The sequence below is a fragment of the Natrix helvetica genome (genome assembly GCF_964273705.1).
Source record: "Natrix helvetica genome assembly, chromosome: 4".
Lineage (NCBI taxonomy): Eukaryota > Metazoa > Chordata > Lepidosauria > Squamata > Natricidae > Natrix > Natrix helvetica.
The window spans coordinates 147876746-147902788 of NC_138550.1; the positions used below are offsets into that span (position 1 = coordinate 147876746).

Sequence of the window (26043 nt, forward strand, 5' to 3'; positions counted from 1 at the left end):
ACTTGTCCCAGCTTCTGCCAACATAGCAGTTTGGAAATACGTTAAAATGCAAGTAGAAAAATAGGAACCACCTTTGGTGGGAAGGTAACAGTGTTCCGTGTGCCTTTGGGATTTAATCTTGCCGGCCACATGACCACAGAGACGTCTTCAGACAGCGCTGGGGTCTTTGGGTTTGAAACGGAGATGAGCACTGCCCCCTAGAGTTGGGAATGACTAGCACATATGTGTGAGGGGAACCTTTACCTTTAGGTAAATTAGTTAACGAGTAATTATTATCAAACATTTCATTTTAGCAAGCAGTTATTAGCTTTTAGTTTCAATATTTTTGATTACTCGTTGATCAGACTGGACTGCATGATAGGAAAAATAAAGAAGAGATAATATGTACTTCCTGGACCACAGGCTTCATCCAGCTTTTCTAAACAGTAGAAAATGGACAGACACCAGTGGTGGGTTGTAGGTGGTACGCCCCAGTACGGGCATACCAGAGCCTGCCCAGAGCACCGGGTACTGTTCCAGTACGGTGCTCCGGAGGGCCCACCTGCCCACCCGAGTTCCTTACCTGTCCTTTAAGCCTTTGGCGCTTCTGCACACGTGCATGGCACATACGGAGCCTGCGTGATGCTCCGCTGAGCAGCTGGAGCATCGCGGAGCCTTGCGGAGGCGTCGCAGGCAGGTATGATGCATGCGTGTGCCACGCACGTTCATGTGGGTGATGCCGCGCATGTTCCAACCAGTATGCGCCAAAGGCCATGCACGTGTGCGGAAGCGCCAAAGGCTTAAAGGACAGATAAGGAGCTCGGGTGATCCCGAACCCACCACTGACAGACACATAGCCAATAAAAATAACTTGAGCCTTGTATACTTGTTAAACAGATAGGAATCCCCTGGAGAGGGATTTATAAGTAAAGACGGAAAGTTATCCATTTTTAGAAATTTTCTGTACATTGAAGGAGAATTCGGGTAGCAGCAGAAGCCTCCTGTGAGACTTCTGCCATCTGTTCAGCAGCTTCACTGCAGGATGAGAATGATATGGATCTAAAAAAGGAGATTGTAACAGATTTTATAACCAGACAGCCTTTATTGACAGCATAGGCAGTAATCTCCATGCTCAAGTTGGTGACCGCAATTTTAAAAAAACCAAGATGGACTTTCTAAAAGAAAGTTTCATAAAGTCTATTGAAAGCCAACAAAACAAAAAAACAACAGCAAGAGACTGCCAGGGCATGTATTCTTAGTGTAAAATCCACTAATTGTGCTCAACAAACTCCAGTGGAGAAGGAAAAAGCTGAACCTATGTCCAAACCTGACAGGAAGAAAAATGGCCAGGGAGAGCCTAATGTGAAGCATGGAAAAAGGAGACGGAAGGAAATAGAAGTTGATATTTGCATTTGAGTCAGGCCATCCTACAAATATCTAACAGAAGAACGAATAGAGGATGCTTGAACTGGCTTCGTATGCTTTTTTACTAGTATCTGTTAAATCTACTGAAAGTGAAATGGTAACCATCCAGAAGAGTAACAACTTACAAATATGTTGTTTAAAGGAAATTGGTCTTGAGCAACTTCTTAATATTTCCAATATTTATGTTCGTACAGAAAAATTACTTTGCTTTTAGTTTAGTTTGCTCACGAGAATACTGTTTCTTTAACAGTGTAATAAATTAAACCGAGATAAACTCAAGGATGCTCCCCCAGTGATGCCCTTAGAAGGTATGATTTGCAATATCTATAAAAAGGGAGTGCATTTATGAGTCTCTAGAAGCAAGGCTAATTGACTGTTTAGGTGCCTCGCCAGACTCTGAGCAGGTGGACATCCTAAAGTGACTGGATGAGTTGTGAACTGGTAACAATGTGCTGAATGGCCAAACCACTAATCAATTTGGTCTTCCTAGCTGCCTATGACTGTTGCAATGAATCTGAGAAGCAAAGTACAAGGATTGCTGTTATGACCTTGGAGAACCCAGATACATGGATAATGAATGAAAAGTCACTTGGGGTTGACCTTAATTCTCCCAGACTGTACTTGAAAAAGTGCTGCAACAGCTATTTTTTTTAGCACATAAAGATGACGATTTTTTTTTGCCTCAATCAGATCAAGGTTCCACATTTGCCTTCAGGTTTTCAACTCGTATGACCTAGCAAACATCAGTGAATTAGTAGAAGGACAAGATGACGATTCTAAAGACCCAGCTACTACAGGAAGGATTACTTTTTTTGCCATTTAGCAAAGACTTATGGGCAAAAGGCCAGCTGTGAATCTCGTGCTCCTCTCAGAATTGCCCACTAGTCTATTATTACCTCCGTTAAAGTTGGCTTTAACGATTGTACACCTTGACACTCAATCTATTATTATTTCCTTTAAAGCTGATTCTAATGATAAAAAACAGTATCCTTTCATTCTGTTAGTATCCAAGAAGTGTTGCCTAGGTCTTCCACTGGAAATTGTGGCAGACTCTTTTGCTATTCTACTCATGGAATATCAGTAGATGGAACAGAGGTCTAAAGACTTTGGTTTTATGAATTACATTGCCAAGGGAATATACATTCATTTCAGGAAACCTACTCATCTGACGTTTTGATGGTTACAAGTCCTTTTCACTGCTAGCATTCTCCAGAACAAGATGAGGCACAATGATGTGAGGTTCTATGTTTCCAGATTACAATTAAGCAATGTTTTAAAAATCATTGCTAGATCAGTATTTCTCAACCTTAAGGTGCGTGGACTTTTAATTCCCAGAATTCTGCAAGCTGAAGTCCACACTTCTTAAAATGTTGCTGGGAGGTGAAATTCACACATCTTAAAAGTTGCCAAGGTTGATGAGATACAGTGTGCTAGACCCATTGGAGCTTTATGCAATGTTGTTAAATAATGTTATGCTATTATTGGTTAATGTATACATCCCACCTTTGTGAAATCAACCCCAAATTAACATCTTGTGGGCCAAATTAGGTGCTTACTCAAGCAATTTCATACTTATTTACCCCTTTGCTGATGTTTCTAATGCAAGAATTGGATCAAATGATAACACACTCTTTGCTAAATTCCATCAATATCCTCCTGATACAGGTGCACAGTCTTCTTTATATACCTGGCATTAAGAGAATGTGATAGGGAACCATAAGGACTCTTTTTATTATAAATATTGAGCAAGCGAAATTTATATCCACTGGAGGGATCTGTTAGTAAAGATTTTCTTGCTAAGTTTTCTTATAAGACCCTCCTTGATTAATTTTAGGATTAATCAAGGAAGTGACCCATTAAAAAAAATAGAGAGCTAGTCATATAGTTAGCATTTTCCTAGCATCAGAGCAGCAAGAGACTGATAAATTCTTTTTAGAAATAGACTTTATTTATCAGTGTGACCCAGTCCGGGCTGAATGAATGCATCAGTGAAAAGTGACACCGAGTAACTTCTGAGAAAGCTTGCAATCAGATCGGCCAGCTCACAAGCTACAGCTCCACAGCTGTTTCCCCGCGGCACTCCTTGACTCTGGGCACTCGGAGGGACGTGCGACCAGCCGTTTTGCGTGCAGCAGTTCCAGGCGAGTTCGGTGGACATTCTACAGATCGCCTGGCCACACTTAGTGTTGGTGGCCATTTTGTGGGTCGGAAAAGCTCGCGAAGATTGCGGCGGCCATTTTGAGGCTTGGAGAAGCCTCAGAGAAAAAAAGTCGGCCATTTTGGACACTTTGAAAAAGGCGCGAACTCCGAGCAGCTGTTTGGAGCGACCCAGGATTATTGCAGGTGGACCGGATCAGGAGCGCCTGGCCAGCAAACGGGTGAGACTGTTGCCTATCTTTATTGGGGTGTTGCTTTATGTTTGAGGAGATGGCTGATCCAGCTATGGATACAGATGCATGATTAGAGAAGGCAGGGCCATCAGGGGCAAAGAGCAGCAGGAAGAGGCAAGCCAAAGAGGCTCCTTCCTCGGGAGTAAAACCCAAGGTCTCTAAGTGACTACCAGGGCAGAAGAACGCAGGCAGAAGGCCCTTGGGAAAGAATTTCAGAGGGCCTAAAAACAACAACTCTAACTGCCCAGTCCTCCCTCCTTCCCCCCGAGGATCTCCAAGTTGCTTCCCCAGCTCCACCTGTCTTGCCTCCCATGGGCCCTGGCCCTTCCCTGGCCTATTCAGATAGGGAATTGTCTTCTTCGGAGTCCTCCTCTTCTATGGAACCTGACAACAGAGGCAATTTCTTTGATGTCTCTCTCAATAGGAAGCGCACCTTTGAACAGGCTTCCCTCCCATTTACACATGGTTCTGGGGGTCCCCAACCCATGTACACCTCTCCTGCAGATATGGCAACCATCATTGCTGAAACCATTAAACAGGTCATGGCTGCTGGCCTACAACAGCAACCCCAACCTGCTCCATCACATGGCCATAAGCAAAAATCTTCTGCTGCGGCTCAGCAACCTGATCGCTCTGCCTCTACTTCTCAGGCCTCAATTGGTGGAGAGCAAGATAACCTGCGGGATTCAGACCTGTCTGATGACGAGGTGGTCACCCCAGATGCCCCTGCCTTTACCGGATTATTCCAAACTGATCGATTTAAGTCCCTTCTACTTAAGGCCATTAAAGCTGCTAACTTACCATCTTCTGCTTCAGCTTCTACCTCACAGGAAAAACCGACAGAACCGGCTTCAACTGAGGGTCCCAGTACCCCATTCACCGAACCTACTGTGGAAAAGGAGGTGATCCCTGTTCCCAAGATCTTCCTGAACATCATCCAACTATAAATAAATACCCAGACAACTCTAGCTTATCAGCTAGTAGAACTATAAAATGCATTTGCGTCAGGGATAAACACGGTTGTGTGCATGGCTAGATGTGGCCTGCTGATGGTTTGTTTTCCTGCAGCATTGTGAGATAGAGTTGAACTGAGCTCATAATGATTATGTGGAGCCCAACTGTGCAGTTTTCTTGGCCCCAGTAAGAATTGATTCCTTTCATGTTGCATTTTCAACTTCCCTGGAAGTCGCCCAACCAAGTAGTGACTCTGCTTAGACCGGGTCAGCCAAATGTTGCTGCTTTACTAATGCTTGTGGAATAAATTACACTTAAATGCTCCTAAAGATCATATTTAGTGCCTAACCCTTGAAACCACCTTAGGTTACTGAAGAAATTCTCATTATGTGTCTGTGGTAAAACTATAAAGGGATAGAATTGGAATCTGTGCATTTAAGGAGAAGAGTGTCTCAGAAGAGATAATAGGACTTCTGTGGAGAAATGCATTACAAGAGTTGCTCCCCACCCCATCCCAAAGGAATGAATCCTTGAGATGAGATAGAGAGAGAGAAACAGATGGAATTATAAAGAAGGCTACTCTTTGCATAATTATTCAAAATAATGAATAACAGCAACAAATTGCTAACCATAATAGATAAAATCAGGGACTGTTAGGTGCAAAACATTAGGATCCCATGTGAAGTTTCAATTAAAGGGATTTATTTACTGATCATGCCTATGCCAAGACTCAACTAATGGCTAGAACTATTTTGGTGTCAGACAAGAGTCAACAGAATTTAAGAAGAGTTGGACTTAGTCCGTTTGTGGCTTCATAGGGATTCTAGGCTGATTTCTCTTTTGACTCTTCTTCTCCTACAGGGACTTCCTGAACTCATCAGAGTTATGAAGAAAATGCGGCTGGTTTTTTTTAACCATACTGTTCTAAAGAATGAGTCAGGCATTGCTTCTTTTTTTTCCTCAAGGGCTAGGTAAAATATATATATATACACACAATTTAGGAAGACTTAGGCTCAGCACTCAGTACTTCTGTTGTTCCAAACACTTGTACTAAGCCAAGCCAATTGCATCTTTTTGATTTATAGCTACTGGGGCAAACAACTGTGAGTCACTTGTCATCTTTGCTTTTCATAAAGATTCAGCAAATCTTAATGGATGTCTTCCAGGATATGGAAGTGCTCTTCTCCACTGCTGGCTGACTGCCTGTAAAAAGAACAAGAGAAAATTTGAGAAACAAGAAGACAATAAATTTTGGGATATGGGGTTTACCTGGCTATGGCCCCAGAAAAAGGTTTATGTTGATTCCTTATCCTGAATATTTTGAGAACTTCTCCTATTAGGAAGTGACTGCATAACAATGCATTATACATTCTTTTACTTTGATTTTTGAAGACACATAATAGACAATTAGTGGAGTGAAGCTGAGTTGATCCTGTGGTGCCATATTTTTATTACACAGTATTGGATAAAGGATGGACAGGGTTATCTCTTTTTTAAGCTACCTCATTTATTATTTTCATTTTGGTATTGCTGATTATAATATATAGAGGCATTTCCTAGCTGTTTCCTAGTGTAGTTTACTGTATCTTGTTTATACGATGGCTTTGTTACGTTGACCAGCAATTATTCAAGAATATCCATGGATCATTTATTTATTTGTGGACAACAATTGAGAATGGGGTGGATTACCACTAGTGGGTGATTCTGACAGCTGCAGTAATTTTTGAGAACCTCACTGAATTCACTCTGTGATATTGTACTATAATTGATCAAATAAAAATATTCTTTGAACTTTTTTTTTGCCTGTGTTACTTCTTGATCTTGGGATCTCTGGTCTATCTTTCTCCTCTGCTTAGGACATGCTGTGTCATATTTACACTTGGTGGCTTCATATTTTGCAAGATCATTATATAAAGATCTTTGCATTTCCAAAATGTGTAAATATTTATTCCCATGACATAATTCAAAATATGATTTAAGTTTGGAAGTTCTATTAATCACTTTCAAATATTTTGGAGATTGTTATTTTTTCTATTCCAAACCTCATCAATAGCATTTTCTAGCATGTTATACATTCCATTCCTTGTTTCTATCTCATAATTGAATTGCAATAAACAAACACACTTCAAAAAAAAAAAGAACCCTAATCATTTGAAATAGAGATGGTAACTCCAGACAAGACCTAGTTCCCTTCTCTGCATGGAATGGAACTGAATTCTTTTGGCTGGCAACATCTCAGCTGTCTCCAAGAGACAAAGGGGGCCCAAATCCAAGCAATGAGCATTGAGGCCACACTTAAAACAAGGAGTGGAAATGCCTTAAGAAGGTGGGAAAGGTCCTGAGAGACCCAGCCCAGGTTGTGTGGACTTTTCTCCCAGTGGCAGAACATCTTGCTGGATAAGAATGCATGGATCAGTTCCCCAGAATTCTTCTCCGTAGCAAAGAGTGGACCAGGATTGCCCACAAATACTCCGTATAGTGACTCCCTGTGAGATCATAAGATATGGTCTCTGGTGGGTTTAGATCTCTGGGAACTGGGATAAAGTCATTACTCCTAAGTCACAATTTGATGTATTTAAAAGCAAACTGGGTTCACATACCTCCTTTCTTAACCACTTTAAGAAATTGCTAGTTAATGGCCTTTTGGATGTTAAGAACATTCAGAAGGGCAAGTTTCATGATAGCTGGGAAGCTGATAAGAGGTGACTATGAAAATTGAAGAGAAGGAACTAGAAAGAACTAAATATTATAATTAAAGCAGAAGAGACTCTTTAAAACAATGCTTTTTAAAAAGCCTTAATTAAATATTGTCCAGGTTTGAGGGAGAAAAGACTAGTGTTCAATAGAGCAATGAACAAAAGAACAAAACTCTTAATGGATAGAATTGTCTCCAGATTTTTGCAATTATGAGTATACTCATTCTTTTTTGTATTGTGAGATCTATCTATCTATCATCTATCTATCTATCTATCTATCTATCTATCTATCTATCTATCTATCTATCTATCTATCTATCTATCATCTATCTATCTATCTATCATCTATCTATCTATCTATCTATCATCTATCCATCCATCCATCCATCCATCCATCTACACACACACACACACACACACACACACACACACACACACACACACACACACAAAAGAATATATGTGTGTGTGTGATGTCATATCAAAGCATCTGGTATGCCCAAATATGGGAGGGAGCGTACTGCTTCGCTTTTGCCTTTCAGCTCCACCCTACAACACTTCAGACAAATGGTTATCCAACATCTTCATCAACATCAGCATCCACAGCTTCTGGAGGCAAGTTGTTCTAACTGTCAGGAAATTTATCCTTAGTTCTAAGTTGCTTCTCTCCTTGATTAGTTTCTTGTTCTACCTTCAGGTGCCTTGGAGAATAGTTTGACTCCCTCTTCTTTGTGGCAGCCCCTGAGATATTGGAACACTGCTATCATGTCTCCCCTAGTCCTTCTTTCTATTAACTAGACATACCCAGTTCCTGCAACCGTTCTTCATATGTTTTAGCCTCCAGTCCCCTAATCATCTTTGTTGCTCTTCTCTGTACTCTTTCTAGAGTCTCAACATCCTTTTTACATTGTGGCGACCCAAACTGAATGCATTATTCCAAGTGTGGCTTACCAAGGCATTATAAAGTGGTATTAACATTTCACTTGATCTCTCTATATATAATATACAAACTTAAGCATGTTATATATATTATCAGTGACATGTTAATGAGGGGGTATGAAAATACAACAAAATTGGGCTAATGTTGCTATTGTCCATTTGTTTAGGCCAAGAGAATGTCTTGTTTCCTTACGGTATTTAATAAAGTATGTTTTAAGCATATCATACTATTAAGGTACGCTGCCATTTATTTTAGCAAAACTAAGAGAGTGCATAGGCTTCCTATAAGGGTAGCATCACTTATTTCAAGCCATACATCTCAGAAAATCTGTTGCCATAAAAACATCAGCAGAATGGGTAGAATTTGTCCCAGGCTCATGATAACCAGATTTTGGAAGCCTGATTCCACCAAATTTAGATGTCAGAATACAAAAGTCAGAGTCTAGATTTTGAAAATCTCTTTCCTTTGTCTTTCTTGTCTTAAAAAAAGAACAATTACAAGTTTAAACAGATGTTAGTAGACATTCTGTGTCTGACATTTTTAAAGCAGAACTAAAAAATAGCTGCTGTTAAGCCCTGTAATAATAATTTTGTATGTTTTCTGTGAAAAGCTTTCTTGTGATAGACAGTTGCAAAGTAGCCAGATTTTGTGTGTTTCTAATATTGCATAAACAAGGGAGAAATAGGGGCAGCTTTTCAGATTTTAGCAGTAGTTAGCCAATCACATAAGAGAGTATTCAAGGCATTGGAAACTGTGTCAGCAGCATATCTCACTGTTTTTCAGTAGAAAAATAAAGCATGCTAGTAGCGATTCTGAGAATCTTAACAAATCTATTCTTGATGCAAATAATAATTGGGAAAATAGAATTGGGAAACTGACATAGTTTGCTTATATCTGACATAAACAATTTAATTTATTGAAGCAGTTTTTAAAATAGCATAGTTTCCTATGAGTAGAACTTGGAACAAAGCTTTTGTGTAAACATATCCATAAAGTTGTTTTTGGCAACATTGCAGAAATGATTTGTCATTGTCTCCTCTCCTGCCACAGATTTATCTTGCAGGCTTAAATTTTTGTGGTCTGCATCGAAGTCTGATCCTGCTTAGTTCATGTAAAGTAAGCAGGTTTTGCCAAAGAAATTTGATGCTGACTCTTAAGTATTTGACATTTTCACCTTGAAGTCCGTTTTCAGATAATTTTAAAGGATACCCTGTAATGTTAGCTACATTTAGAACTCTGTACTTTCCAGTGTTCTCAATGCAAACCCTCTTATGGAAATGAAATTATGTACAATATTTGGCACTTCCTTATGTACATTTTGTAATCACAATATAGTTAAATAGAAAATTAGTATTTTGCTTTCTTATTAAATTATCTGATGCAATAAGTAGTATATAGAAATAAAAGAATCTGATCATGAATTTATGATTAAAATATTTTAATATTGTTAATATTAAATATTATTAATATACTAGATAATTATGTGACATTATTAATATTATTTTAGGTAAAGGATATCAATTACTCTTTCCTTTCAACTACTTATTTTAGAGATATAACAATGTTTTAACTTGTTTTCTGTTAATGTTTTATAGTAATATTTCTATTGGACCCTTTTATAAATCCTGCAGTGAGAAGTAAAATGCCGCTTGTATTAGAGCTTTATAAATCTTATGGCAATTATTTACAAATGTTGCCTTCTTACGACATTAAAGGTAAAGGTTTCCTTCGCACATATGTGCTAGTCATTCCCGACTCTATGGGACGGTGCTCATCTCCATTTCAAAGCCAAAGAGCCAGCGCTGTCCAAAGATGTCTTTGTGGTCATATGGCTGGCATGACTAAATGCCGAAGGTGCACAGAACTCTATTACCTTCCCACCAAAGGTGGTCCCTATTTTTCTACTTGCATTTTTACATGCTTTTGAACTGCTAGGTTGGCAGAAGCTGGGACAAGTAATGGGAGCTCACTCCATTACGCGGCAGTAGGGATTCAAACCGCCGTACTGCTGACCTTTCTGATTGACAAGTTCAGCATCTTAGCCACTGAGCCACCGCGTCCCATTATGACATTATAATGTTCTAAATTTCAACGTTTTTGTTTAAAAAAATGTAAGCACTTACTATTTTGTTTGAATTTTTGATTAGGAGTCTCAAGTACAATTTCATATGCATTTTGTGTCTGGTTTTAATACCTCTTTCCATTAAAGTTTTAATTATACACACAGCATGTAGAAAGACAATCAGTCTTCCAGCTCTGTTCCAGATATCCAAAACAATTATTTCTTGATAATGCACAGTTGAATTCCACTGACGGAAATCTTTTTATAAAAATATCACTAGCATGTTGTTTGGAAACACTTATCAACTACTAGGTTAAAACATTGTGGAGTGGGAAAATAATTAATAGAGAAATAAATAAATAAATGTTGCTCTGCTTCTCAGTTCTTTTAAGTTCTTTTAAGAATGTAGGCTAATTTGTTCTCTATCAACTTCAGTTTGCAAACAGCATTTAGTGGTTATATCATCTTATTTCCTCTATCAATATGATTATAATGACTTACATAAGTGTGCTAGTGAGAAGATATTTAATTAGTCAGTAAAATAAATATTACCGTCTCCTACAGATGGTTCAGACTAGATTGTATGACAAAATTTGCTTTTGAAAAGAACCTTTAAACCATGAACAAATCGTTGTTTGCGAAATGCACTAAAGAGATAAATGTGTGTGGCAGTTATTCAGTTCCATAGTAACTGAAATAATTACTTTATTAGAATCTTCAGGATTCTGTTAGAAAAATTTATAAGAGTATTATTAAAGTGTTAACCCTGGTTAAGTCCTGCCCCTCCACTAATATTACTGAAATAATACCAAATTCCTATATATAGTTAACATGAGAAATTTTTTCATGTATACAGTAGTAGGAGTGATAACAGCAGTACTAGTACTTTTTTTTACAATCATTGATCAGCTCATTCATGCATGTTGGCTTCTATAAGAGGTTGAATCCTGCCATATAGAGGACCTAACTTAAATTGAAGCCCAGGTATATAAAATCAGGATACAAATGTTTTTTCTTCTGCAGACAATCAGCTGAATATTTATTTTATTTAATTGATTGATACATCACCTTTCTATTCTGGTGAATAATGTTTGGCATGATAATATGAGGTGGTTTTTTTTGGCTTTTTAAATGCTTGAGATATTATACAATATGCTCTTGGATGTTTAGTGATTAATTTAGTCTTTTTAGGAAACATCATGTCACCTTCCTGATATTTTGGTGCTGTCCTTGGTACTGAATTTCATTTTTCATTCTTTGCTTGGAATATAAGAAAGGGAGAAGAGAATTTTGGAACACTCAGAGTTAAAAAGGTAATTAAATCAAATCCAGACACTACCAATTAGAAGAACGTCCAGGGAAGATTGTGTTATAAAACTTTTTATATATATATTTTAAATGGCATAATAAAATGACTAAGGAATTTCAAACTATATCGTTTGAGGAAACAGATTTAAATGTGCCTTGTTCTCTGCCTATTATACACATGATTTATATCATTATATCCACCACTAATCATTAAAACAGTATGTAGGCATGCACAAATACAAAAGGAATTTATAATGTAAAATGGCAAAGGAAAATGGAAGGGAGGAAAGCAAATGCTAGTGATAAATTATGCAATAATTCTGGGCTGCCATGCAATGCTTACTTAGCTTGGAAAAAGCCCCACTGAACTAGGGAAGTACGCCTTAGAAGATACATGTAGGATTAGATGTTACTTGTACAGACTACAATTCGTTGCAATCTCAGTATGGCATAGGAATGGTGTGGTGGCCTAGAGTTGGAGTTCTCACCCCACAATCAGGAGGCTGTGAGTTCGATCCTAGGTTGAGGCAGACATTTCTGTCTCTGGGCACAATGAGAATTTATATGCTGAATATAACTTCGCATTGGCGACAGGAAGGGCATCCGGCCAGTAAACACTCAGCTCCATTCAGTTGCCCAGACTCCACCCCACAAGGGATTATGGGGTCATTAAAAGATGATGGTAGTATTGTTTAGTACTAAAAATCAAGAAGCCCAATCAAAACATGTGACTACAAGTAGAAAACCAAATTAATGACGACAGGCACTGTGATCATCCGTAGAATAAGAGATTCTAGAATAAGAGAACAAAAGATAAGGGAGTGGTGAACAGTATCTACATTTTAGGATCATCTATTAAGAGTAAAGAAACTAGAAGAACCTTATACCCTTTTCTGTGAATTTGTTTTTTTTTTTTAGCTATCAAACAACCCCAAGCTATCACCACATTTTCCATTAATGAATTGCTTCTCTTTATCTTAGCTTTATGAATATATGCCCCAAGATTTTCAATGAATCGAGCCATAATAGATGGAAGTTCGGGATCTAGCACATCTCGAAAGGGATTTTTATAAAATATTCTGCACTGTGCAAATGAGGTTTCATTTCTCCTGAACTTATAAGTAAACTTTCCTGAGTGTTACCATGATGAAAAGAGGAGTAGCAAAGTCTTGTTTCTGATAGATAGAATGATACAGAAAGCCTTAGGGTGAAAAAGAAATCCGAAATAAAGTCTTCTGGATATCCCCAAATAAAAATTAAAGGAAAATATATTTTACCAAAGGAATTGGCGCTCTTTTGATGCCTGAAGACTGTATTGAAGTTTCTGTGTATGTTAAGTGGTCCCAGGGGCAGGACAATGATGTAAAATGATCACAACTGTTTTGTTCTTTATATTGGTTTAAAAAATCTGTTAAGCCTATTGTAATACTTGCCTGTATTCCATTTGGTTTCCAGCCACAGATATTGGGAAATTAGGGTAGCAGTTTTCACCAATAGTGGTCAAAGGAGCCTCTGGACTTTGGGGGATTTTGAGTGGCTGTTTTTGTATTGGGATATCCAGCTATGTTTTCAGATACTATCCGCAGTTCTACACTGTGACCTGATCCTGTTAGGGACTGAATGGTGACAACACAATACCTTGTGAGAAAACCATTGTGTCGTAGAGGTAACAAGATCAGCCCTGATACTCTCACACATGGGAAATATCTGTTACATTTAGCTAAGTTTACATTCGTCCTACAGAAATTTGTGTCCAATCTGCCTATTCATCCTGATTATAAATGAACTGAAATCCTATAATGATGACTAAGCTATCATGTTTTATATTATATTAAAACTTTTAGACTTATTCTGAAAAAAAAGATTGATTGATAAGATTGATGTTGACAAGGAGAATCAGTTATTTGGGTCAGGTTATAAGCACAAAATAATTTTTAACCTTGAGTACATGTTGTTATTGCTTTAAAGAATAGAGACGAGGAATAACATGATAGTAGAAAACCAATAATGGTCCTATACCCTTGATGGCGAACCTCTGGCGTGTGTCTTTGCTGCTCATGCGCGGGGGTTGGAATGCATGCAGGGGGCACACACGCAGGCACTACAGGGCAGGGCACATGTGGGGATGAGCATGTGTGCAGGGGTGGGTCTTGCATGCATGTGCAGGGCAGGGTGCATGCACGGAGGGTGTGTGCATTGCATTTTGGGGGTTCACTTTGGGCACTTGGTCTGGAAAACATTAGCCATCACTGTCCTATATAATAACAATTTATTGTTGCAGTGTTTACAATAAGGCAACAATTCACATCAAATATAATCTAACAATCATTTCTTTTTTCTTTCCCTTTTCCTACAACCAGACCAAATCAAACAGTTAAATCTATTACTGATCTGTGATTGTAAAATAATTTGAAACTTTGTAGAAATATGATTAAACCAGTTGTCTTTGGCTAGATATTTGGGATAGGCAGTGATCTCTTGGAACAAACATCTTGCAGGGAATCTTTGAAATCTCATAAATTAGTATTTGAGATAATATGGTAAAATTATTTAAGGTCATCAGGAAAGTGGAATTTCTTGATATAGCATGGAGCACAGACAACCTGTATTAACAAATGCTGCATAGCAGTTAAAATTCTGTACTTAGCAATGGTAAACCTGAGTTCAAACTCTACTCAGGCATAAGATTTGCTGGTAAAACTTGGAAAAAATATTATTTTTCAATATAACAAACTGAAAGATTGATTGTGAGAACGGAGTTGAATTTTCAATGCATGCCATTCAAAAATTATAACATTTGTAGAGGAACCCAGAAGCATGGCAATAATTGTATACTTCCTTTAGGGGAAGGGGCATAATATGCCTCTAGTATGTTCATCTTGAGCTTTAAATGAAAAATGACATTGATCCTCAAAATCTGCTTATGCAGCACTCATAATGTTCATAGGAAAGAAATAATTATCACTGGTATATTCAGCAAAATCTGTTTATCTGCTTTCATAAATTTATGTGCCTAAGCATTTTTAAAAGTACCGTGAAACTAAGGCAATTAGAATATAAATATTCATGGAAAAGAATAACTAATCCTATGCTTCTTATACCAATGCTGCTAGACAGTCTTCTTATTAGTCTTCTTATTCTAATAATAAATATAACAATCTTCCTGGTGTAGAACACATGTTATTTATGGCCAGAACTTTTTGAAAATTTCATAAGAAGATAGCGATGCTTATATTGTGTTAGCTGGACAGCTTTTCAATAAAATGACATTTTAAGATTTGTACTACCATTCTTTATGTGAGCCTTGATGAGTAAAAGGTTCTCTCCTAAAATGAGCAGATTGGTAGTTTCAGACATACGTATCGACAGAAGTGCCATCAGAAAATAGAGACATATTGTTCTGTACTTAATAAGATAGATTGGCTTCCTTATCCTGAAGCATTTTCTCATTGGGTTTCAATGAATTTATCTATGCTTTCAACTTACTGTAAGTATCTTTCACTTAGCATTTAAAGAGCCTTCTCCAATGTGGCAGTTCCCAACCCGCATAAAAATTAATTTTGGAAATTTCCTATTCATAGGGAATGCCTAGGTATAATTTAAAAGATGCCAGGCATGTAGAAAAATATGCAATGTTTGAGTTTTTTTTAAAAATGGTTAAATGCATTATATTCTTAGCAGACAGTTTCCATTCAATTATTAATGGAAAGTCCTGAAAATAACAATATCTTAATGAATGCACGTCTCCTCCTTAGTAACCTAAAGCATCAATAAAAATTAAGGTAGAGGCTTTGTGTTGAAAATAACCTCAGAGAAATTTAAACATTATGGAATAGGTTTTCCATTGGCAGAGATTACATGATATATTACAATAACAATCATTTGTTTTTATTTAGAATTTTTTAAAAAAATTGTTTATGTTTTGATGGAAGTGTGCTAAGCACAGTATAGCAATATGCAACCCCTATTTTGTTGTTTAATAACTGTTTTTTCTTGCTTTTCATTTTTGTATTGGGTGATCTTATATAAATATTCTGTCAATAAAGAAAATGTTCAGGATTCATAGACGGGGGATAAAGCATCTTGATATAAAATGACTACAAGCAAAGCCAAAAATATTTCTCCTATAAAACCACTGGAAGCTACTTCTCATCAGAATGAGTTAGCTGAATCACAGATCTGACAATTTTCTATCGTCAGCTAGTGTTACCATACATATTTTTTTTAACTCTCTAAATGGATATTATTACCCAAAATTGTCCTAACTTTTAAGGATTCTAATTAGCAGGAACTGAGATTCAACTTAATTATTGTCTGTGGCATGAATTTGTTGAAGTGACATAATCACAAAGACTACAGTACTTTGACAAAACAGGAATTTTGTCAATGATTTTCTATCCAAATATTTTTGGACAATTTTTTTCCCAAAGCACCTGCGGGCATGACAAGAAGCAATGGGTGGAAATTAACCAAGGAGAGAAGCAACCTAGAAGTAAGGAGAAATTTTTTGACAGTTAGTACAATTAATCAGTGGAACAACTTGCCTCCAGCACTAGAGGTTTTTAAGAAGAGATTGGGCAACCATTTGTCTGAAATGGTGTAGGGTTTCCTGTCTAAGCAGGGGGTTGGACTAGAAGACCTCAAAGGTCCCTTCCAACTCTCTTATTCTGTTCTGCTTTTTTCTGAATATTGCATGAGACACAACCGACAGAAGACTTCAAAAATTGTGGATGAAGTTTGATGGAATTTTGTTTTGAATGGAAAAGTCAGTTCTTCTAGAAATATGAAGTTTTTTATGATCATGTGTGTGGGACTTATGGTTAGTATTAAAAATATGGTGTATTTGTATTAAAAGCATGGTATAAAACATCATTGGTATTAAAAACATGGTATATAGTGGTAGGATTCAAAAATGTACATGTGAAGGGATTTCAGGCACTCAAAATCAATACATATTTCCTTTCAATTAAAGAACACTTTTCAACCCAAAGGTGTTTTTTCAAAAGACAACTAGACTTTGTTTCTCCTTGGAGACGTTTTGCTTCTCACATAAGAATATTCTTCAGTTCTTAATTGGAAAAACAAAGCCCAGTTGCCTTTTGAAAAAGCACCTTTGGGATAACCATGCTCTCAATGATTGAGAATCTCCAAAGACACAAACAATTTTCAAGAACATTATTCTTATTACCAGTAATTTGAAGGAAAAATAGAATAATTCATAGGATTGATCAAGGATTGGTTTATAGGCACAGGCAAGGGAAGATCTCGCTGATCACTGATCAGCAAGTTGCAAACCAATGGTAAGACTATCATTACATAGGTCAATAGATGTGTAAGGTGAAGTGGAAATTCTGTGGCCTTTCAGGACTTCCACTTGGGAAGTTCTGAGATCAGCAACATAGGAAGGGCAAGAGACATCTTGTCCCATTATTCTTTAATTCCTCTTTGTCCAAGTGGGTGCATTTTCCCCTTCCGTTTTTCACTAGCAAGAAGACAACATAATTCTCCCTCTAGGCTTCCTTTCTCTGTGCTGCCAGATTCTTTGATAGTCAGAAGAAGTTTGATATGTATATACAGCAGGAAGTTTAGCAGCTAATTTAAAGAGACAGCACTGTCAGAAAAAGTATGCTCATTTCCCTTTTTAAAAACAAATAATGTCCCCTTGGCATACAAAGTAGATATGTAGATATGAGACTTATCATTGAATATTTAGCTAGGCGATAGTGCCTATCCTTTCTCACTGTGGTCCTCAGTGATGCCCGCCCTTGACCTGCTGTTTCCACTTTGAAAATATTAAATATGCTTCAGGCTCACCAGAAAGTGGGAGAAATTACCTTCCAGACTATATTCCCTTTACTGATATACTGATATAAGAGCACAGTAGGCATCTTACAACATATTAACTATCACAGACTGAGAGAGATAAATGTACAGGTTTAAATGCCTATGACAAATTCACTGGTGTGTATAAGAAGGTTTGTTGTCAGGCACTGAACTGTAGATATATCCTCTGATAAAGAAGGAGACTGATAAGGCCTTACAGTCTTGACGAAGTGATATCACACTACTGCCTTCCTGGTTCTGATTTGATAATTGAGTAATTGAATTCGCCATGCCTAGAAGAATGCTACTTTTTCTGTGAAGAAGATACAGCAGGCCTGTCAAATTCGCGGCCCATGGGCTAGATGCATCATGCGCAGGCCATGCCCATCCTGGCTCTGCAAAAGCAAAAAAAAAAAAAGAAACACAATATGTCAAGTGATGTGATCGAGTTTGACACCTGTGAAATAAAGGAATGCATATGGCATGCAAAGATGCAACAGTTTCATGGTGGACTATAACAATGATTCATTGTACTCATGTAATTTACCTTGCTTGCAACTTGCAGTATTATCTAGAGCAGCAATTTTAAGATGGGTGAACTTCAGCTTCCTTATGTTGATGAAGATTCTGACTCAGCCAGGTACAATTGTCTGGAAATTGAATAACAACAACAACAACAACAAAGGCCAGTTGCCATGGGCCAACTTCCGTTCAACTCCTGAAATTATTCAACCAGCAGACTGAGTATTGAAGTTCATACATCTTAAAGGTTGGGAAACACTGGTCTAGAATACTCTATTATGGCAAAATAATGATAATAATCAAATTTTAAAAGAAATTTCTGTATTTAGGATTCAGTTGTGTGTACACTGGTATTTAAAGAACCATGGATTTAAACTTTTCTGGAATGCCTTCTGGAAAATGTCAACCCTTGCTTAATTTTGATGAAAAATACTACCTTTCTCAATAAAGTTTACCTTTTGCCAGAAGTTTTGTTTTGTTAAAAAAAATGGACAGTATTTACTACCGGCCTTTGTTTACCAGATTTATAACGCTTGCTAATTGATTGACTGCAGGTTGAGAAAATTTGGCCATTTTATGAAAAGTTTGGGGACCCAAATCAAGGTTTTACAATAGACAATTTGGTAATATAGGCTTGAATTTTGTAGCCACTCACATTTCATCTGAAGGCATAATGCCTCCTGTTTCTTCTAGGTTTTATATCCTTTTCCTCTTTCTAGGTTGTTTTTATTTTTGCATTCTGTCTGTAATTAATTGGGTTTATGGATCAGAACTGTAATCATAGTTGCTCTTATGTTGATGAGTATTGAACATTAATTAAATCATTTCCTTTACCATATGCATTAATGTTTATATAGCTTGATAGAGCATATCTAAAAATCAGTTGAATATAACTTGGTATTTTGTCTTTCATATGTTCTGTGGTATATATAATGGCAATTACCCACATACTCTTCTTTAAAGCAGAAACAATATCAAAATAAATTATTACCTTAGTGAAAATTAACTTGATTTCTTCTGGAAAAGTTTCGGGTACAGCCACTGATCTATGGATTAGTATGATACAATGATACAATAATACAATAGCAGAGTTGGAAGGGACCTTGGAGGTCTTCTAGTCCAACCCTCTGCCTAGGCAGGAAGCCCTATACCATTCCAGACAAATGGCTATCCAAAATCTTCTTAAAGACTACCAGTGTTGGGGCATTCACAACTTCTGGAGGCAAGCTGTTCCACTGATTAATTGTTCTAACTGTCAGGAAATTTATCCTTAGTTCTAAGTTGCTTCTCTCCTTGATTAGTTTCCACCCATTGCTTCTTGTTCTACCCTCAGGTGCCTTGGAGAATAGTTTGACTCCCTCTTCTTTGTGGCAACCCCTGAGATATTGGAACACTGCTATCATGTCTCCCCTAGTCCTTCTTTCTATTAAACTAGCCATACCCAGTTCCTGCAACCGTTCTTCATATGTTTTAGTCTACAGTCCCCTAGGAGGCCATGACTTGAAATCCCAACAGGGAAAAAAAATGGAAAATGATTTAGAGCTAAAGTCAGACTTAGCAATATTTCAAAGTCCAGTAATTGGCAACAGTTACCTTGGCTCTACACAACACTTCTCTCTGTGACTAATCAGCGAAATATATGGAAATTAATGCTAAAAAACAGGAGACATCAAACAGCTTTGAATCAGACGGGGAGGGGGAATGAAAGGGTAAATAAGGGGTTTTCTTTCAAATCAACTCATACTTTATATAAAATGAGTTCAGAATCATTATGAACTTGGATGACTGAAAAAATGTAATAGGTTGAGAAGCTCATAATGACTTATATTTTGCCATTGTTCAGTACTAGAACATTATTTTATAACCTGTGGTCTGTAGCACATCTTGCACGTTGCTTTAACATGGTAATTGCATTCATGTTATTACTCTCAGGAGGTAGAATATTATTCTTACTTTTACAGATGGGAACTGAGGCTCAGAGATAGTGACTCAACGAAGTCCACCCAGTGAGTATTAGATTCACTTGTATGCATGCTGAGCATTGTGAAATATGTCATTCCATGGTTATTTCAGACTCATGTGCATGACTTTAGTTGCTATAAACTCATCGTTTTTAGTTATTCAGGTATTTTTAATGAGCAAAGGGAAATCATAAGAAACTTCGAACCTTAAAACATATTATGGTTCATAATATTTAATGTAATTATTAAAAAAAATAGCTGCTGAAAACTTCAGGATTAAAACCGCAGCATAGAGAGAGACAGGGCTTTTTAGTGTAGTGGTTAAGACATCAGACTAGAAATCAGGAGAATGATTTCTCATCTACTTTGGCCAGTCATTCTCTCTCAGCCCTAGGAAAATGTCAATGACAAAGCACCCACTGAATATCTTGGCAAGAAAAAATGACTTTTCACCTGCAGGGAATCAAGATTAACTTGAAGACACATAATAAGAATAATTATGCAATTGAGACTTCGACAATAAAAGATTAGACTTCATAACATATTTATAAAGATTATCTAGTCATTGCAGTTTCCCCAAGGACTGTCTTCCAGTATTTCAGAACATTGTGGTTGAAAATATTTTCCACATTGTGAATGTAGCTCCAAGTCAAATGGGTCTGATACATTGGATGGGAATGTCATCTTCATAACTGGCAGATGGGAGAAAGTCAATGAAACCTAAAAACAAAAGTGAAGATAGGCCTCAGTTTGAAGATCAGAGAAGAAATGGGAGGGGAAGGTATGGTAAAGCAAGGGACAAATTAAATCAAATAGGGCAAAGCAATTTAAGAACCACAAGGTTCTTAAGTTTCCTATTTACACTTTGGAAAATAAGCACATTCCTGCATATTGCTGTATATTTTGTATATTGTATATTGCTGTATACATGAATGAATTATTGCTCTGCCCTATTATATCATGAGTGGAAAACTGAATAATAATATAACAGAGTTAGAAGGGACCTTGGAGGTCTTGCAGCCCACCTCCTGCTCAAACAGGAGACCCTATACCAGGGGTGTCCAAACTTGGGAACTTTAAGACTTGTGGACTTCAACTCCCAGAATTCCCCAGCCAGCATGGCTGGCTGGGGAATTCTGGGAGTTGAAGTCCACAAGTCTTAAAGTTCCCAAGTTTGGACACCCCTGCCCTATACCATTCCATACGAGTGGCTGTCCAGTGTCTACTTAAAAGCCTCCAATGATGGAGCAACCACAGCTTCTGAAGGCCATGCCATTCTACTGCTTAATTGTTCCCGCTGTTAAGAAATTTCTTCTTAGTTCTAGGTTGCTTCTGTCCTTGATTAGTTTTCATTCACTGTCCTTTGTCTTGCTTTCTGGTGCTTTGGAAAACAGGTTGAGGCCCTCTTCTTTATTGGCAGCACCTCAAATATTAGAACACTCTTATCATATCACCCCCTAGCATTTCTTTTCACTAGACTAGACATACCAATTCCTGAAACAGTTCTTTCATGTTTTATTCTGCAGGCCCTTAATCAGCTTTCCAGAGGCTCAACATTTTTGCTATAATATGACCAAAACTGGATGAAGTATTCCAGGTGTGGTCTTAGTGAGATTTCATAAAGTGATACTAATACTTCACATGATCTTGATTCTATTGCTCTATTTATGCAATCAAGGGTTGCATTGGTTTTTTTTTTTTTTTGGCTGTTGCTGCATATTAAACTTGAATATCATTCTTCCTGAGATAAATGACATCTTGGAATATTTCAGATTCACTGGGGTTACAGTGCAGGGAGAAAAGCTTAAATATTCTTAATTTCCCAAGTTTTGCAGTTTTCTTTGAGCATGCTATCTATAGTTCTAATGCTTTTCTGTGTAGTTCTGCATGGTAAAAACCTGTACCTTGCTAACCGTTTATCTCAATCAACTTCATCCTTCATGGTATCACTGTTTGCATATGCCTTTCGCTGTGTCTGAAACTTAAAAATCATCAAGTATTCTATGCTTAAGATTATTAACATTCCTATTTTCTTATACCTTTTCGTGTCAGCTCTGCAGTAAAGAGCTGAAATAAATAATACAAAGCTATGCTCAATATTGCAACTATAATTACTGTATGAAATTGTATACCATTGCAAGTAGATATAAATAAGTGTGACAGAATTTCCAAACTTGAACGCAAGTTATAGGTATAAAAATGAATGTTGGTTTAAGGGAGAGAAAAGGGAAAGCTGGCAGGATTTGCCAGAGAATTCAACAGAAAGAAGGAAGCAGGAGGATCAAAGAAGCTGTAGATTCTGAGGGATTTATGATGAGCAATGAGGAGTGGAAAGGTTATCTTCTGAATAGCTGTTGATTACCCATTGTAGATGATTAGGCAATTGCTTCCTGCTTAGTAAACAGAGAATGTAAGAGAAATATAAGGTAACCTGGTTCCAGGAGGAAGTCCATTGAATGAAAGTGTTTACAGTTGTTCATGAGAAAGAACTAACAGGAGTTTGCTGGAGAAAGACAAGACAAGAATAACTAAAGACTTTCTTTGATGGTGCCTTAGGAAGGCAGAATGAAAATGAATGGACAGGAGATTCTATTTTTCTTCCCAATATACCATTCCATACAAGTGGCTTCAGGGTTCCAAGTAAGACCCAATGCAATCAAAACTCTGAGGCCAAGGCTCTCCTCAAAGTCCAAATTTATTAGACATGTCATATTGGCATGTCTGGTAAAAAACAGATTCTGAAGACTTGAGGTTTTTCCCACCCAAATTAGAAATCAAAGTTCTTTCCCCCCACCCCAGTCAACAAGTCCATTACATGGCCCAACCAGGTCACAGTTCCAACTCCAGCTGGCTTCAGTCCACGCCTCTCCGGCACCTGGTGGGAATGTCCTTGGTTCCCAAGGAGAAAGAATTTTTTTTTTGGCTATAAGTCCTCATCTATCTCTATTCCCCACCCCACATTCCCACAGCTCCATCCAGCCTAGCTGTGGCAGCCTTGAAGATGCTTCAAAATGGCTTCAACAATATAATTGCAGCTCATACAACATGCAGACTCATAACAGCCCTTGAGTGACAGGTCAAAGCACTGGAGAATTTAATGGCCAGGCTTTAGCTACTGAAAAAGAAAGGAGAGTCTCGAATGGAAACAGACATTAGAAGCAAGGCTCCTTAGGAAAGTTACTCAAGCAGAGAAGCAATGGCAGTAGATGAGAATAACAACCGGCAGCAAGAGATATAAAGTATACTTTCCCCCATGTAACTCGGAAATCTTTTTTAACCAGATTCTTAGCCTTTAGGGAAATAAAAATAGATACCACAGAATGGAGATGAAATGCACAGGAGATGAAACTGTGTTCTGTGAGAAGGCTTAATAGTTTGTAATTCAATATGAAAAATATGAAGCAATGCTCAGTGTTTCTGTTGGTTTATCCAGGCAGGATTCACTTGTCATAAAGTGAAAAATCAGGGATATAGTAGTGCTTCCAAGATTGCCAAATCAACCGACTGTTATCTTTTCCTTCTAAATGGTCAATAGTCTGCAGAGAACCGTTGCAATTGTTGGACTTTGAATCCTTTGAAAATCAAAAGTTTAGGCTCATGTGGTATTCTTTGATAGAACAACATTCCAAAGGGAATGGAGAATCAATGATTATTTATGCAAATGGTATCCCTGGGAAAAAACTGGTTTCTGAGATCATAGTCTGAGTTATATAGCTCATGGGTTGATGGCATGAGATAATTCCCACCTTGCAAGATCTTCTAAAAATGTCTTTGGGTCATAGGACATGTCAAATTTATCTGCTTTCAATTTCCAAACATTAGGGGTGCTCAGAAGGTACAACCTGCCTTGGGGATGATTGTAAAGATATTTTGGCTACTTTAATATAGTTTAGATGTCCTTAGTAAGTAACTACATAAATATTGTAACTTTTTAACCTTTTGTTTGTTCCATTTGCTAAGGCACCGTGTGCTCCATTAGAAAGGCTTTAAATGGAATGTAATGAGTGGAGTAGAAATGAAAACTCTGAAATAAGGACCTCATATTTGAGCTCCCAAGAAGGTAGGAGTGTTGTTGAATTGGGGCCTGTTACAAAATGAAAATTCATGAATATTAGCTCATAAAATTCACAGCAGTCTTTGTCTGTATACTAATGCTTAGATTAACTTGTTTTTGAGACAAATATGATTTAATAGGTTTAATAGCTTTGCATCTTATGATTATAGTATAGGATTGAATTTGTTAAAAACAACAACAGAAGCCATAGAAGGGAAGAATTATACAGATACTGTATTTTTCAGAGTATAAGACACACCTTTTTTCCCCTCAAAAAAGAGGGTGAAAATCTGGGTGCATCTTATACACTGAATATAGCATTTTTGGCCTGCTGAAACCCCTTCCCCTTCACAAAAATGGATGTGCAGAAGGTTTGGGAGGCTTGCAAAATGCTCCTGAGGGCTGGGGAGGGCAAAAAAGAGCAAAAAATGGGCAGTTTTTGCTTGTTTTTGCCCCTATACCCCGATCATTCACTAAGCCTCCCAAAGGTCTGCAAGCCCTCCCCCCCCCAAAAAAAAATGAGGCGTGCTGACGGTTTGGGAGGCCTGCAGAGTGCAAAAACTTTTTTAAAAATTTACCTCTTCAAAATCATGGTGCATCTTATACTTCGGTGCATCTTATAGTCCGAAAAATATGGTAGTCCATATAGCCACAATTAAGACCAGAATTTCCATTGCTAAGCTAGGTCATTGTTAAGTGAATTGCACCAAATTTTACAAAGGTGTTGTTTTTTTTGCCACAGTTGTTAAATGAATCACTGCAGTTAAGAGACTTATGCAGCTGTACAGCTCATCCAGCTTCCCCCATTGACTTTGCTGGTCAGAAGCCAGCTGGGTAGATTGCAAATGGCAATCACATGATCTTGGGATGATGATAACATGTCATAAATACATGCTGGTTGCCACGTCCCCAAATTTTGATGGGAATGCTGTGAATGTCCTAAATGGTTTAAGTCACTTTTTCAAGATTGCATTTATTCAAAAATGTAAATGGACAAACTGATTACTATGTCATTTTATTGCCTATTAAGTTCAACGTAACTGGAACATTTCAGTTATATTGAATTGCAACTCACATCTTCTACAACTAGTGTGACTAATGGATAGAAACTATGGGAATTATTGTCTGGAATATGCTGGGTATCTCTGAAGAAGTTTGATCTAACTAGTATCCTAATGGATATCATCCTTAGAGCCTCAAACCTAGAGGCCTTGCCTATTGAAACCAAGAATTGAACTCAGGATCCTGTAGTTTAAAAGTATGTGATCTATCCATCCACTAATAGTCAACCACAGTTGAACAATAAAAATCAGTTGAGAATTCCTTATCTTTCACGCTTGACAGATTACATCCTGCTGACAAGGATGTAGTGTAGAAGAATGATTCTTATTGATCATTAGGACTGCTGTTATTTTGTCAGGTTTTTTTCTCTCTCTGTGTCTTTCTTTCTCTCACACACATTTTACTTTAAACCTCATGATTTATTATTTTAATGTATTGATTCTAATGCCTAAACATTAAGGAAGGGCGATACGTTCTAAAACAAATGATGTGCCGTTTACATTACTTCATCAACAATGCAGTGCATAATTATTTTGAAAATGAGAGGGGAAAAAATAGAGTTATTATTTCCATTTTGAAATGCCAGGACAGAAAACAAAACCATGAATTCAGAGAAGTGCACAGATTTGTCATGGTTTAACGTCATGTGCTGTTTTAAGAACAGACATAATTATGAGACTATGGTCACAGTTTTATACTTTCCAACAGAAAACCATTACATTAATTGCATCTACATATATTGCCCTACTTAGAATTCACATCAGAATGAAACATGACCTCCATTAAATTGTATGCTATTTAGACTGTCTCTGATACATCCCCCTCTTCACAGGGAATATTAAAGAGATGCAATCCAGCACTTTTTCT

At 37.4% G+C, this 26043-nt stretch overlaps 1 protein-coding gene across 5 annotated transcripts in view; it reads left to right on the forward strand.

Annotated features, from left to right (window-relative positions):
- OXR1 (oxidation resistance 1) overlaps positions 1 to 26043 on the forward strand; it is a 249405-nt gene that overhangs the window by 47100 nt on the left and 176262 nt on the right. For 3 of the 5 annotated variants that reach the window (XM_081952815.1, XM_081952819.1, XM_081952816.1), the window contains exon 3: positions 20061 to 20105. The exons of the other annotated variants lie outside the window; for them this stretch is intronic. In XM_081952815.1, coding sequence (XP_081808941.1) covers positions 20061 to 20105 — 45 coding nt within the window. The remainder of the gene's footprint in view (positions 1 to 20060; positions 20106 to 26043) is intronic. 5 annotated transcript variants of the gene reach the window in all.